This window comes from Macaca mulatta, chromosome 16 (genome assembly GCF_049350105.2).
Source record: "Macaca mulatta isolate MMU2019108-1 chromosome 16, T2T-MMU8v2.0, whole genome shotgun sequence".
Lineage (NCBI taxonomy): Eukaryota > Metazoa > Chordata > Mammalia > Primates > Cercopithecidae > Macaca > Macaca mulatta.
Genome location: NC_133421.1, coordinates 8,007,898 through 8,023,446, shown reverse-complemented (window position 1 = coordinate 8,023,446; position 15,549 = coordinate 8,007,898). Strand labels below are relative to the sequence as shown.

The 15,549-nt window shown below is 50.7% G+C and overlaps 1 protein-coding gene across 2 annotated transcripts in view; it reads left to right on the top strand.

Moving 5' to 3' along the window:
- The window catches only part of PITPNM3 (PITPNM family member 3), a 104,442-nt gene that overhangs the window by 17,537 nt on the left and 71,356 nt on the right, over positions 1 to 15,549 (top strand). For both annotated transcript variants that reach the window (XM_015118392.3, XM_077970103.1), the window contains exons 2-3: positions 1,643 to 1,738; positions 14,435 to 14,542. In XM_015118392.3, the coding sequence (XP_014973878.1) occupies positions 1,643 to 1,738; positions 14,435 to 14,542 (204 nt within the window). The remainder of the gene's footprint in view (positions 1 to 1,642; positions 1,739 to 14,434; positions 14,543 to 15,549) is intronic.

The following is a 15,549-nucleotide window of genomic DNA, read 5'->3' as shown; positions in this document are numbered from 1 at the left end:
AGAAAATATACTGTTAATATAATTCAGGAATAATTTTAAGTGATTGTAGTTTTTGAATCACGGAAATTTTTACATACATTTGCTTTATACCTAAGTATTTTGTGTGTGCTATTTTAAATGGCATTATCATTTTCAAATTTCAGTTCATTTCTTGTATCTAGGAATGCAATTGACTTTTGCATGTTGATCTTGTATCCTACAATCCTGCTATACTCAGTTGTTGGTTCTCATGGTTTTTATTAACATAGATTTTGTAGGCTTTTTGTTTTCTGCATAGACAACAATTATGTCATCTGCAAATAAAGACAATTTTATTTCTTCCTTTCCAATCTATATCCCTTTCATATCTTTTTTCTTGTCTTATTGCAATAGCTAGAATGTCCTCCACATGCATTTGGAAAATAGTCCCGTATCCATGTTAGGAACACACAGTTGTGGTACATCTGGACTCTCAGACCCTCTTGCAGTAAATCCAGGGCCCGAGGGTGGGACATCGGCTCACACTGGTGGAGGCAGAGGATCAGAAGCTTAGGGAATCAGCCTTGTACCTAGAGGTGACCACTGAGTTGGTGCTCACTATAACCTGTGTCCTTTTGATGTCTCAGAATGTGCTTCTCACTGGGCTCCAAGCCATGAAGCACAAACTGGGTGTGTGTTTGGAAGTTTGTGGTGGGCCAGGCAGGAATGACAGGCAGGAGGGCTGTGTCCCTGGACGGCCTGGGCTGGCCCTCTCCCTTCAGGAACAGTTTATGCTCTGGAGTCTGGACTCAGGGCAAGGAGCAGTGCCAGCATCCTGCAGGGTAGGGGGTGTGGTGAACTGGGACTGTAGCAGGTATCTCTAAGGACTGCACCATCAGGCTCACCTGGCAGTGGCTGGGGAGGATGTCTACCCCCTGCTTGTTTATTGACAGCTACTGCTGGCTCGGTGGACTCCTCCAATATCAGTCAGAGTAGAAGAGTTTCAAAGGACAGTCTCTGCCAGGATTTTCATTGTACAGATGGAAAAACTGAGGCAGGTGCATTGCTGATACAAGAACGCAGGTCTCTGAGGGACAGGATGTGTGTGCCTGGTAGCCAGGGCCAGTGAAATGTGAGCAGAAGTGTGTGATTTCTGGGCAGAAGCATTTAAGACTGGTGAGATTTTCTGAGCCCTTCTCCCCTGCTTGGATAGAACCTGATGTCTCCTTTTGGGCTGGTGACATTACAAAGTGGTGGCACTTTTGAGTGACCATGATGAGCAGAGCTCCCTTCCAGCCTGTGTGTGAGTGAGAAATGAACCACTGCTGTTTAAACGTCTGAGCTCATTTGTTAATAGAGCAGAGCTTCCCCTGTGCTGACTGAGACACTGCTTGGCAAAGTCACCTTGGCAAAGGCTCTTAACTACCACCAGCCTCGGTGTTAGGACTTGCAAAATGGGCACACTCATTCCTGCTCTGCTGTGCTTACTCAGAGAAGCTTTTGAGCTTCAATGACAGCAAGGAGAGGGAGGTCTCTATGAGGTCTGAGGCCTCGGAGGGAGAGGGCACAGATGTGCAGGATGCTAACTGGCCTTTAGTCCGGTTGGGGTGGGGGGTCCTGGGTCACCTCCCTCGTACTGGGGCACCATCTCAGGCTTGGTTAACAGATGTGTTTCCTTTAACAGGTGGCCCTCCCCCGGGCGGCGGTGCCCCCTGGCACCTTCGAAATGTCCTCAGCGACTCCGTGGAGAGCTCAGATGATGAATTCTTTGATGCCAGAGGTGAGTGAACCCCAATCTCACATCACTGGCTGGGTGACCTTCCTAGAAGCCTCAAGAAGAGGATCCCGTTTGGGGGTTCGCATCCCTCCCCACTCAGACGTGGTATCTGCAGCTCCACACTCCATACTTACCCATCCTGTGCGTGTGCCGAGAGCAGGGGCTCAGCCTTCGCCTGTTCGCTGTTTGAAATATTTGCTGAACCTCTACCATGTGCCGGGAACTCTGCTAGGTGCCAGGGATCCTGTGGCAATCAGTTGCCATGTTGCTGCTCTCATCAAACTTATAGCCTCGCAGGAGAGGCAGACATCCAAGAACAGGACAGGAAAATACAATGACGAACGGGGAGCATCGCCACTAAGTAAAAGTGCCACCGCTAAGTAGAAGTGCCAGCTGTTGTAAGAGAGAACAGTCAGGCCAGGCGTGGTGGCTCACGCCTGTAATCACAGTGCTTTGGGAGGCCAAGGCAGGTGGATCACCTGAGGTCAGGAGTTCAAGACCAGCCTGGCCAACATGTGTGTTCCCTTAACAGGTGGCCCTGTGAAACCCCAACTCTACTAAACATATTTTAAAAATTAGCTGGGTGTAGTGGTGGGCACCTGTAGTCCCAGCTACTTGGGAGACTGAGGCAGGACAATTGCTTGAACCCAGGAGACGGAGGTTGCAGTGAGCCGACACCGTGCTACTGAACTCCAGCCTGGGTGACAGAGTGAGACTCTGTTTCAAAAAAAAAAAAGAGAAAAGAGACGTCAGAGGGGCACCTAATTTAACATGGTGAGAAGGTTGTTAACACTCTCTCTGCAGAGCTAAGGAGGAAGACATTGACAAGGTGAAGAGAGGAAGAAAGAACCTTCCGGACAAAGGGCACAGCAGGTGTGATGGCCCTGAAGTAGGAGAGACAGGAACATTCCAGGAACTGGAGGAAGGCCGAGTGTCTAGGAGGTGGCAGGCAGTGGGGAGGGGTCTGAGAGGAGATGCTGCATGCACCTGTGAGCCGGTGCAACTTAAGATCAGCCTCGGCTGGGGGGCGGGGGCTCACGCCTGTAATCCTAACACTTTGAGAGGCCGAGGTGGGTGGATCACTTGAAGTCAGGAGTTCAAAACCAGCCTGGCCAACATGGTGAAACCCCATCTGTACTAAAAATACAAAACATTAGCCAGGTGTGGTGGTGGGTGCCTGTAATCCCAGCTACTGGGGAGGCTGAGGCAGGAGAATCGCTTGAACCCAGGAGGCAGGGGTTGCAGTGAGCTGAGATGGTGCCACTGTACTCCAGTCTAGGGGACAGAGCAAGACTCTGTCTCAGACAAAAAAAAAATGAGCCTCATATATGCAGGGAGGGTCAGAGTTTTTGAAAGACTGTTGCCAGTGTTCAGGTGAGAGACAAGGAAGGTGGGGAAATGACCTCTGCATCTCATCATGGCCAATCCACGACATAGCAAGGGGCATTGTTGACACTGGGATTGAAAAAAAGGGGCATCCGATGGGGTGGGCATTTCAGGCAGAGATCAGCCTGAGCGAAGGCTCAGAGGCGTGAGCACCCAGGCAGGTGCACGGGCACGGGAAGGTGGAGTCGGTCTGGAATTGAGCAGAGAAGGCAAACGGGGTCTTGGAAGAGAAACAGACTACATACTGGGAAGACATCTATACCCAGAGCAGGCACTTGGGATGTGGTCTTAGCCGTGCTGTCAACTAGTTCTGTGACCTTGGCAGGTCTTTCATCTTCTCTGGGCCTCAGTTTCCCTATCAGCTCTGTGCCTCCAACAATGGAGAAGACTCAGTTTGGGTGATTTTTAGGAAGCGTGACTGGGAGGTGGGGAGCTGTTCTGACTTGAGCCCCCCCGATTCTTGGCTCTGGGCGGGGAACCCCTTCCCTGATGCCAGCCCTAAACCAGCCCATTTGGGGCCTGTCTCCCATGGGCGTCTGATTAGAGTGGCTGCCAGGGCTGAATTTCTCCATAGCAACTAACCCACAGTGAGACAACAACGGCTTCAATATTTTGATGCTTGGAAGACTTTCATTTAAAACATTTCTGCAGTTCATCAGGGCTCTGCGTTCCCAGCTGACGACAGAGGCATCTGTGGGTGGCGCAAGGGTCAGCTCCATCCCTTCGGGCCCTGCTCACCTGCCGTCCGTCCGTGAGAGCAGCTGCAGTGCTTCTCACGCTGACGGCTGTCTCCCTGACCCCTCAGTTGTCTCCGTCCTCTCCCTCCCATCTCACGGCTCATTCTGCTGTGACATTGGCCCCACTTCTCACTCCTCCCGTGTTGGTGGCCCTGTGTTTTCTTTCTCATCATCCCCCTTTTTTTTTTTTTTGAGATGGAGTCTTTCTTTGTAGCCCAGGCGGGAGTGCAATGGAGCGATCTTGGCTCACTACAACCTCCGCCTCCCGGGTTCCAGCCTGCCTCAGCCTCCCAAGTAGCTGGATTACAGGCATGTGCCACCACGTCCAGCTAATTTTTTTTTTTTTTTTGTATTTTCAGTAGAGACGGGGTTTCACTATGTTGGCCAGGCTGGTCTCAAACTCCTGACCTCAAGTGATCTGCCCGCCTCAGCCTCCCAAAGTGCTGGGATTACAGGTGTGAGCCACTGCGCCCGGCCACTTCCTTCTTTTCTTCTCCCTTTCTTTCAGGATATTAGACTCTCCCCTGTCTTTCCCATCTTCTGCCTCTCCACACACCCTACAGGACCTCATGTATCTCTGCAGCCTCCCTCCCATCTGCCCTCTTCCAGAGTATCTGCATTCCTAAGCCACAGGATCCGCCCCACAGGCTGCTGGGATCCTCTTTAGTTCTGATTTGCCGACTCCTGACCTCCTTTCCATTCTTCCCTGGACCAACGCCTTTGTGTGTTTCCTTGGCACAAGGCAGTGAGAGGTGAAGCCATCCTTTCTCTCTCTCCCAGGGGTCTGGTCCAGCACAGCCCAGCTCAGCCAGTGCTCTGTGTCTGGGGCCAGGTCATGGGCTTCTGAGCATCCCTTGAGGGGCTGCTTCCCTGCCCTCTGCTCTCCAGCCCAGGCTGCACCCTGACCCTGACCCTGACCCTGGGTGTGGTCTCTGTCTTCCACATGAGCAGGGCCTGGCACCCTGTGGCCTCAACATTTCCAACTCTCTAGTTGTGGTGAGGCCAACACCATTAAACCCAGCCCGACTCAGTCATCCTGCACCAAAGCCTTCCAAGCTCGCTGGGTTCCCTCCATGAGTCCCTCAGATGACTCCTTGGCTGCCATGGATGTCTAGTCCAGTGGTTCCTGCATGCGTGGAGGTCTTCACAGGTGACCTTCTCCGTGTCTCCCTGCAGAGACCAGCCGGGCAGTGGGTGTCAGAGTCTCATTGCTGCCTGGGCAGCCTTCTGTCCCTGAGAGCTCCTGCATTTGTACTCCCTCCTCTGCCCGTAACCCCCGTCATGATCCCCCACCCCAGCCCACCTCACCTGATACAAAAATGACCAGCGGAATGAGAAACCCAATGGCATCTACACTGGAAGAAACTGCATTGCCAGGTACTAGCACTGACCGGGCCTGGGAACATTGTATCTCCCTCCTCAGTGCACTAATGGGGAAACTGAGGCCACAGCACAGAAGGGACCCCCCCCTCAGATCACACATCAAGGTGGGAGTGCAGGGGCTGGAACCAGGGGTTTAGTGTCCAGGTCAGCCCTTTCCCTTTGACGTGTTACGGATATTGGGACCATCCTACTTCCCTTGTGGCCATCAGCCCAACCCATTGGCCCAGCACTGGGGTTCACTGGGAGAGGTCCTTGGAGCTCATGGTCCGGGAGCAGAGGGGAGTTCTGGGTTCTGGGGGTCTCTGGTTGTGTATGGAAGGCGTGGGAGGGATTAGGGAACAGTCAGGCAGGAGTATTGCGCTCTCTGGGTCCATAACAACTCCTCGGCAGGGTGCCAGCTCCTCTGGCTAAGGTGGCAGGTCTGGGGCTCAGGAGTAATTAGGTGCTGCAGGGTGGGCTATGGCGTCCAGGCTCCCAGATTCAAAAGAAGTGTCACTCCCTCTGCTGCCAAGACAGGATATCTGGGGGACCATGGCCCAGCGGTGCCGAGGTTGGAAGATGTAGAGTAAGGGAAAACCCAGAGCGGCCCGACCCATTACAAGCCAGAGCTGGGAGGCTCCTCAAGGTTTCTGAATCCAACACCTCTGACTCACTTTACAAGCTGGGAAATGGAGACTGGGGAACCTTGTTCAGGGCCACACAAGGAGGCAGAGCGGGAGCTAGAATTCAGCCTCATTCATTCACTCTTTCAACAGTATTCATGGCGCGTCTGTCCATCAAGTGCCAGGTGCTCTTTTGGGTGTGGGGGATACAGGAGCGACCTAGTCCTGCCCCAGCCAGTGGAGCTTATAGCCCAGTGGCGGTGGTAGGTGACAAATAGAAAGACAATACACAAGCAAATACATTCTATTAAGAATTACCATAGGCTGGGCACAATGGCTCACGCCTGTAATCCCAGCACTTTGGGAGGCCAAGGCAGGTGGATCACGAGTTCAGGAGTTCGAGACCAGCCTGGCCAACATGGTGAAAGACCCCCTCTACTAAAGATACAAAAAAGGAGCTGGGCGTGGTGGCACACACCTATAATCCCAGTTACTCGGGAGACTGAGGCAGGAGAATCGCTTGAACCCAGGAGGCAGAGGTTGCAGTGAGCCGAGATCATGACATTGCACTCCAGCCTGGGTGACAGGGCAAGACTCCATCTGGAAAAAAAAAAAGAATTACCATAAATAAAATAACACAAAGGAATAAATGCTGCACCATATCACATATATACATGGCAAGTAAGCACGTGAAAAGATGCTCCATGTCATTCATCATTAGGGAATTATGTCATTATTGTAAATCAAAATCAAAACTGCAATGAGATACCACTACCTACTTATTAGAATGACTGATTAAAATAACTTACAAGGGGCCGGCTCATGCCTGTAATCCCAGAACTTTGGGAGGCTGAGGCGGGAGGATCACCTGAGGTCAGGAGTTCGAGACCAGCCCGATCAACATGGAGAAACCCTGTCTCTACTGAAAATACAAAATGAACTGGGCATGGTGGAGCATGCCTGTAATCCCAGCTACTCGGGAGGCTGAGGCAGGAGAATCACTTGAACCTGGGAGGCAGAGGTTGTGATGAGCCGAGATCGTGCCATTGTACTCCAGCCTGGGCAACAAGAGCGAAACTCCATCTCAAAATAATAATAATAATAACTTACCAAGATGCGGAGGCACTGGGACTTTCAAACCTGGCTGGCGGGAATGTACGATGATACAATCATTTGGGAAAATCTATTGCAGCTGCTTAAGAAGCGAATCATACTTCACTACCATGTGACCCAACCCTTCTGCTCCTTGGCATTTCCCCAAGAAAAAGAAAGCATTTTTCCACCTGAGGACTTGCTCATGAATGTTCCCAGCAGCTTGATGGATTATAGCCCCACACTGAAAATGCCCAAATGGGCATCAGTGAGCGAACAAACTGTGGTACAGTTGAGAAGGAATGGACCATGGATATATGCAACAATATGGATAAATCTCAGAATAATCATGCCAAGTGAAAGAAGTCAGACTGAAGCAGAGTACATCCTGTATGGTTCCATTTATACACCAGTCTAGGACATGAAAACCAATCTGTGGTGCCAGGAGCAGATCAGTGGTCGCCTGGGGATGGGGAGTTGGGGGAGGGATAAACAGGGGCAGGAGAGAACTTCTAGAGGGGATGGGTCCTTGTTCACTAGCTTGGTTGGGGTGACGGTTTGACAGGTATGTACATAGGTCAAAACTTACCCAGCCTTGTGCTTTAAAGGTGTGTAGTTGATGGAATGTCAATTATGCCTCAGTAATGCTGTTTAAAAAAATGGAGACTGTCCCCACCATATAACATAAAAGGACGTGATAGAGTGGGTGGCTGCTGGAGGCTCCCTGGGGTGTGGCCCTGAGATGAGAGCTGAATAATGAGAAATGCACCACCTGTGAGTCTCGGGGGAGGAGTATTCTGGACAGTGGGAACAGCCAGTGCAAAGTGATGGGAGGAATGAGCATGGCATCTTTTTTTTTGAGACGGAGTTTCATTCTTGTCGCCCAGGTTGGACTGCAGTGGCTCAGTCTCGGCTCACTGCAATCTCCACCTCTCAGGTTCAATCAATTCTCCCGCCTCAGCCTCCCAAGTAGCTGGGATTACAGGCATGTACCACCAGGCTCGGCTAATTTTTTTTTTTTTTAATATTTTTAGTAGAGATGGGGTTTCACCGTGCTGGCCAGGCTGGTCTTGAACTCCTGACCTCAGGTGATCTGCCTGCCTCAGCCTCCCAGCTTGCTGGGATGACAGGCATGAGCCACTGCGCTCAAGCTTGGTGTCTTTGAGCAACAGCAGGAAGGCTGGTGTGGCCGGAGTGAGCCAGGGCGGCACTGGCTCAGTGTTCACTGTGGGTTCACAGCCCCAGCAAGGAGAGAGAGGGCGGACTAGACCCAGTAACCCGTAGTGTGGAAGGCAGTGGGTGTCCTGTGGACATGCTTTCCTGGCCAGGCTCAGGGTTGGCCCTGGGTACCTCTGTCCCATTCCCAGAGAAAGCCAGAGATGCAGAACTCAAAATCTGTAGTGCAGGATGGATCCTCAAAATGGAACCATGCCTGGACTTTGACTGAGCTCCTTATTGTGAGGGATGAAGATTGCTGGGTGACAGGTAGTCCGGCCAGAAGCCGTGGGTAAGAAAAGCTTCGTGGACCAAGGAGGATGGGTTGACCTGTTAGAGCAGCTCAGGTTTCCCAGGGTTCCTGGCTATGAAACGCTAAGTTCTAGAGAGAAAATGAAACTGTCTTTTGAGGTCTCCATCCCTGAAGGGACGCAAGGTTGGGGCTAGAGCAGTCACTGTGGCATTGGGTGAGTTTATTTGGGGTTTGGCTAGATATACCAAGCCCAGCTCACTTTATGTTCTGTTTTTATAGCAAAATGTATGTCTTCATTTAGAAAACATCAGCTGCATCCTTCTGCTTAGATGGAAAGAACGCTCCAATTAGAGCCAGCAAACATCTAGGTACAAACGGAGGTGTCTTCATGAAATTAACTGCCAGGAGATAGTGTTACTGGAAGTCCCTTTAATTGGCAGGATGTGGATTCTTAGCCCAGCCCTTCCTCTGAGGTTCTGCATGGCCGTGGGCCAGTGGCACAGCTCTGCACCTGTGAAATGAGGATGCTGGGCTTCACCTCGAAGGATCTGTCAGTGAGGCTCCCCATGGCCTTGCAAGGCTCTGTTGGCTATGGTGTCCAGGTCCGTTCCCTCACTTGAATGGGAAATACTTCTTTTCTTTTGGTTTCCCCACCCCCGCCAGCATCTAAATAGCCCTCCCTCCATGACTATGCATAAGCAGGCCAGGCCCTGACAGTTGCAGAGACAAAAGTGCCATCAGGGCCAGGAATGGGGTGGGTATGGTGGTGGTGGTGGTGGTGGTGGTGGTGGTGGAGCTAGGGTTTACTGTCAGGGCACATCTGGCACTGGGTAGCTGGATCAAGAGCAAAGTGCAAGACTGCCTCCCTCGGCAGGGCTAAGGGAACTCTCTGAGCTAGAAGCTGGAGGAGTCCTCCTTTCTGCATTTACCCCCCTGTCCGTTGTGTCCTTGGTTTCTTGCTGGGCACTGAGGTGCCCAGCCTGGCTGGTCCTCCCCTCCCCAACTCCCCAAAGTGGGAGGCTGGGGCCTGAGAAGCTGGGCTCTGTGTTGCGGAATCTGCTTGTGCCTCCAACTCCTGGTTTCCCATAGCAACTGGCAGAGGAAGGTAGTGCAGGGCTAAATCATCCCATTTTACAGACAAAGTCTCCAAGTCAGGGTCAGGTCTCACAGAGAATGGGGAGCACATGCCAAGCCTTTGATCTGAACTTTCCCTGTGATCACTTAGCCTCCTGGGGGTTTCCAACCCCAAGGGTGAGAGAGGGGGGAGTGGAAGAAAATGCTATGTGTCCTCTGGGCGTAGAGGACTAGACTTCCGTGATGCTTGTGTCACTGACTGGCTGCCGTCTGATCTCAGGCAAGTCTTGGGTCTCTGAGCCTCAGGTTCCTCATCTATAGAATGGCAGGGGTAGAAGTGTTGTCTCCTGGAGGGAGTGGAAGGATGTCACTGTGGGAAGCTGCATGATTATTCCTGGGCCAAGGAGCCATCACAGAAGCAAACCACAGGTGTGCCGTGGGCCCCCACTCTCCCCCTACCTTTCCCCCCATTGGGGGAGGGGAAGTGGAAAACAAAACGCCATGGAACCAGGCCCAACGCATCTGGGGATGAGCTGTGCAGGGACTGCCCCTCACAAGGAAGAGGGAGTTATGGTATTGGCTATGGGGGGCTATGGCGGCACGTGATGGGCAGTGCAAGGTGAATGTGAGCAATCTTGTGGCCCAGAGCTCCAAGCAATGCATGTCTAGGTCCTTGGAAAAGTCCATGTTGTGGGTCTGATGATGGGCGGTACTGGATGGGCCATCTGCAGAATGTGACCAAGCCCTCGGCTCCATGAGCTGGAGGTGAAGCCTTCCTGGCATGAGAAAAGGAGATTTTTTTTTTTTTTTTTTGAGATAGAGTCTCACTCTGTCACCAGGCTGGAATGCAGCGGCGCGATCTCAGCTCACGGCAACCTCTGCCACCCGGGTTCAAGTGATTCTTCCACCTCAGCTTCCCGAGTTGCTGGGATTATAGGCGCCCACCACTATGCCCAGCTAATTTTTTGTATTTTTAGTAGAGATGGGGTTTTACCATGTTGGTCAGGCTGGTCTCGAACTCCTGACCTCGTGATTCGCCTGCCTCGGCCTCACAAGTCCTGGGATTACAGGTGTGAGTCACTGCACCTGGCGAAGACAAGGAGATTTTTTACTCTGGAGTCCTGTCAACAGTAGAAACAGAAGCTCCGGGGTAAGAAGAAAGGCTTTCCTTATAGCATTGGAGGTTGTGCTTACAGGAGTATAACCAGGTTTTGGCCAGGGTGGGAGTCAATCTGTGGTCAAGGCCAGGGCTATGGTAACAGTGGATGAGGCTCAGCCTGGAGCTTAGTCAGAGCTGGGTCAGGTCTCAGCAGGGTGAAGTACATGTTAAAACCATGTCTGCAGCAGAGATCACCAGGACAAGGATTAGCATGCAAGAGACAGTCACCAGAAGGTGAAAAGCAAAATCAACCAGGGCGTTTATACAAATGAGCACGGTGTGGCTCCACAGGTCCTGTTGGAGGCTTGTCCTACAATGTGGGAAGCAGAGCAAAGACTTCAAGCTGAGCCCTGCAGCTCCCCTCTTTGCCTGAATGGCTCCAAAAGGAGATATTGCTGCTGCTGCTTCCGTGTGTGTGTGTGTGTGCGTGTGTGTTCTTATTGCTTCTCAGGAGACAAGCCCATTGTTGCCGGAGTGAAGACGTAAAGGTTGAGTGTGGGAGAGAAAGCATGTTGGGGAGTTGGGAGGGTACACAGAGCAGCAGAGAGACAGGGATGGGCGGAGGGGCAGGGAGTGTGAGAATGCCAGAGAAGGTACGAGAAAGCAGAGTGAGAGGGAGCAGGAGGGAGAGAGGGCCACACACACATGCACACACATGCATATATGCACACATTCACACATGCATGTACACAGTCACACATGCATGTACACACATGCACACAGTGTACATATGCACTCACACATGTACACACATGCACACATGCACACGCTCACACATGCATGTACACACATGCACACACATGCACATATGCACACACTCACACATACACATGCACATGTGCACACACACATAGCAAGAGAGAACAGGGAGGGGAGGGAGAATACCCTTAGGGAGCAAGGGGCTGGAGAGATCCTGAGGACAGGGACCAAGGGAGACAAAAGAGAAATCCATAGAGAATGAGAGAGATCAAGAAAGAAACATACCCAGTCCAGTAAAGTGAGACCCAGAGAAAGGAAAGAGAGAAAGGTGCTGGGGTGAGAAGAGAGCAAGGCTATGCATTCGCGTTCCACCCAGAGAGAGATACAGATGTGGCAGGCAGCACGGGAGAGCTTGGGAGAGGCCAAGAGAACTACAAGGACCAAGAGAGACACAGACCCATAGAAAGGGGTCCAGAGAGCTCAGATCTCAGTGAGTCAGGGCCAGATGTAAAGCGTGAGAGAAGCATGCTGAGACTGTGGGAGAGAAAGACATATTTGATCGGAAACAGACAAAAGCCCAAGAGCCAAAGATGGAGCAGGGTTATACTGGTGATTAGGAAAAAAGGGGAAAGAGGCCCAGGCCATGCAGGAGTAGGCATGCTCAGACCTCCAGAGCCCTGGGAGACCCCACAGGGTTCCACTAGCCTTGCATGCACCACTGGGACAGGACTTATGGCACCGTAGAAGAAATGGGAGCTAGGATATGCTGAGCGCCTGCTGCATACCTGCCGCTCCCAGCTCATGTCAGAGATATTTCTATCATGTTTTTCACAAAACTGGATTCCAGCAGGGGGGAGGTCATGTCTCACCCTGCACACAGTAGGTGCTCAGAAATCTATTCACCATAGATTGAATGCTAGAATGAACAAACGGATAGCTCCATGCATGAGTAACTGAACCAGGAGACAAAGAACTCAAGGTGGTCATCAGGCTGATCCTGATTACCTGACTCTGGAGCTGGGCTAGCATGTCACAGGGGCTGACAACAGCAGGAGTGGAACCAAGAGTGAGCGTAGGGGCATGACACCCACGCTCCCGCTGCTGCTGGTGGTGATGGTGGTGATGACACCATCGTGCAATAGCATCTCAGCCTGTGCTTTTACGGTGGGGGGAGCACTCTTATAAACACCTTACCTGCATCATCTCACTTAATCCTCACCACAATCCGATGACACAGGGACTACGATGATGTCATTTTTTAGATGAGGAAACTGTAGTTGTATTGCTAGCAGATGGTAGGCCCAGGATTGACAGCAATCTTTCTAACGCCAGAATTGAGCTCTTAACCTCTTCATAATTCTGCTTCCCGAAGAATAATATGACCTTATATTTGTTTACAGCACCTCAAATTGTGTTGTATCTTCAAATTTGTTGTAGTATTTGTCCTCACAGCAGCTTGCTAGACAGAGCTATAGAGCCAGAGTCGTTATTGCTGTTTAAAAGATAGGAAAACAGACACAGTGGTGGAGGGTGTGGAAAAGCACAAAGCTCACATGCAGCAGGATCTGCACTGGAACCTGGTCAGGGCTCTGCCCAGTACGGAATAAACCAGTTCCCAGATGGAACACGCCAGGCTCAGGAAATTGTCCGAATGTGTGTGGTGCCTGGCTGGAGTGTGGGCAGCCAATACAGGATGTCCAGGGCAGGCTATCAGGATGGCAGGATTTCAGGACTCTTGAAACCGTATACCTGGTTTTGAATCCTGACTCTAGCCAGTGACCTTGGGCAAGAATTCCTCAGCTACTGTGTTCCTCAGTTTCCTTGTCTATAAAATGGGGATAACAATAATTGTACCTTTTTTGTATTGTTATGAGAATTGAGTTAATATTTGTAAAGCACTTATACTAATCTCAGTGTGTGGTAACGGTTAGATAATTGTTGTTAAGTCAATCAAATAGATACATAAAATAAGACAGGAGGAGATGTCCTAACAAGAACTGGGGGTCTGGTCAACTGAGCTCTAGAGTGAATCAGAACTCTGGACAGCTCCCAAAGCTTCAGATCCACCATATTGATTCCTTCTGTTGGTAAAGTTCTTTGGCAGTGAAATGGATCTCAACCCTTTGTTCTTAATTATCATAAGGTTGGAGATTGTCCTCAACACCCTTTGATGTCTGTTCTGTGAGGGAGGGCACAAAGCTCTTCACCAGAAAGGCACATCTGTTTTTGGGCAAAGTGTGGGGAGGACAGCACACGTGCCTAAGGGATTGTCTTTGAAGAAATGTCCCTTTGTAGGACGAGGGATGGTACTAGATGTGTGTATGCAATGTGTGGGACCCCGGGCCTTCTTTTCAGTGTGGTTATGGAATCTTGCCCCACTGGTTTCTCCCAGAGGAATCACTATGCTCAGACAAGGAAAGAACAAGGATAGAGACAGGGTTGAGGGGAGGAGTGCGAGAGAACGGAGGCTTTAAGAGGGTCATAAAGTTCAGATGGGGGCTAAAGGTTCCATACAGCTCAAAGCTTCCTTAGAACCAGAAGGTTTCTTCTCCTCCAGTTACTCATCCACTCAACTCCTGGTGGTGAGTTACTTCTCATGTGATGACATCACCATCATGGCTGTCATCTGTGAGCACCTGCTCTGCACCAAGACCTTTACATCCATTATCTCATTTAATCCTCACAACACCTCTGTGGCCAGATCCATTTTACTGACGGGAAAATCGAGGGTCAGAGAAGTCAGTAATTTAAGGAAAAACTGCTTGCAAATGACAAGGTTTTGCTCTTTCTTCCCAAACACACTGACTTTCAAGAGATACTGCCCTCAGTGCTAGGAATGGTACTTTTTATGGGGTTTCAGGCTTTTTGTTACTTTCTTTTGCTGTAGCACGTGGAGGTCCAGTAGAGTACAACAGTACCTTCTTGCAATGGCAGATCTCTGAAAGTCTTGTAACTGTCTAGCTACAGTACCTAGTCGAGGTACACCTCAACTCAAGGAAGAAAGAGCATAAGAGAAAATGTCTCTCAGACATAAGCTCCTGATCAGGCTACCTATCCCTAGCTGCACCTGCTCATGCTCACCACTGCTTCTTCCCACAGAGGAGATGGCTGAAGGGAAGAATGCCATCCTCATTGGGATGAGCCAGTGGAACTCCAATGACCTTGTGGAGCAGATCGAGACCATGGGGAAACTGGACGAGCATCAAGGTGAGATTCTGCTTCTCTCATGACCAGGATGTGCACATAGGTGTGTTGCAGGGTGGGCTGTAGGGCTGGCAACTGGGGCTGGGACTTGGGTCTTCTGTGAAGAGTCCATCTGCCTTGGTTCCTCCTTCATAGCATCTCTGAGATTCTGCCACCTACAGGAACTCTCATGGGGACTTCCGTAGGGTTTTCTGTGGCAGAACAGCCCCAGGGTACTTCAAAAGATCTTCCTTTGTCCATAGAATGACCACCCCAGTGGCACGGGTGGTAAATGGCAGGTGCCTGGGTCCAAGCTCCTTGGACTGCCAGGTCTTTGGTATTGGAATCTGCTGAATAAGGAGGGTGACAGTTGGAGAAGCCTTTGAGCAGGACAGGAACTGAGGTCTAAGGGGAAAGAGAAGGACAGCAGTGAGAATCAGGATTTCCTTTGGCTGAGCTGTTGAAGAAGGAGTATATGGCTGGGGATTAATCCAGGAGGCTTTCTTTGGAGAAGAGTTTTGACCAGGAGTTTGATCAGCCTACAAAGCAGGCTGATTCTTTTTGGCATCCATCTATCCATCTGCTTGGCTATTGTTCATCACTCACAGGCTCGTTGAGCACCTACTGTGTGTAAGTGCTTGGCAGGAGCAACCAAAAGTGATTCATCTGAGACCTCTGTCTTGTGATGTGTGACACTGTATAAATCAAGATATATGCATCAGGCTTAAGCTGAGCGCTGTTAGCTCAGAAGGGAGAGGCATGACTTTCAGGAGGCAGGAGAGGGGATCCAGGAAGGGCTCCTGACAGTGAAGCAATGGGGCAAGACTTTAAAATGCAAATGGACAGCGTGGCTGAAGAAGTCATAAAATCTGAGCTAATATATGGAAAACTGAACCTCAGAGATCTTCAGCTGAGGGCTGTATTTGATTAATGTTACAATGGAGTGAGAAGCAGAGCCAGGGCTAGAACCACATCTGGGATGCAGGGTGCTAACCTCTGTACCTGTTACCCTCAGGTTGGTTTCTTCCATC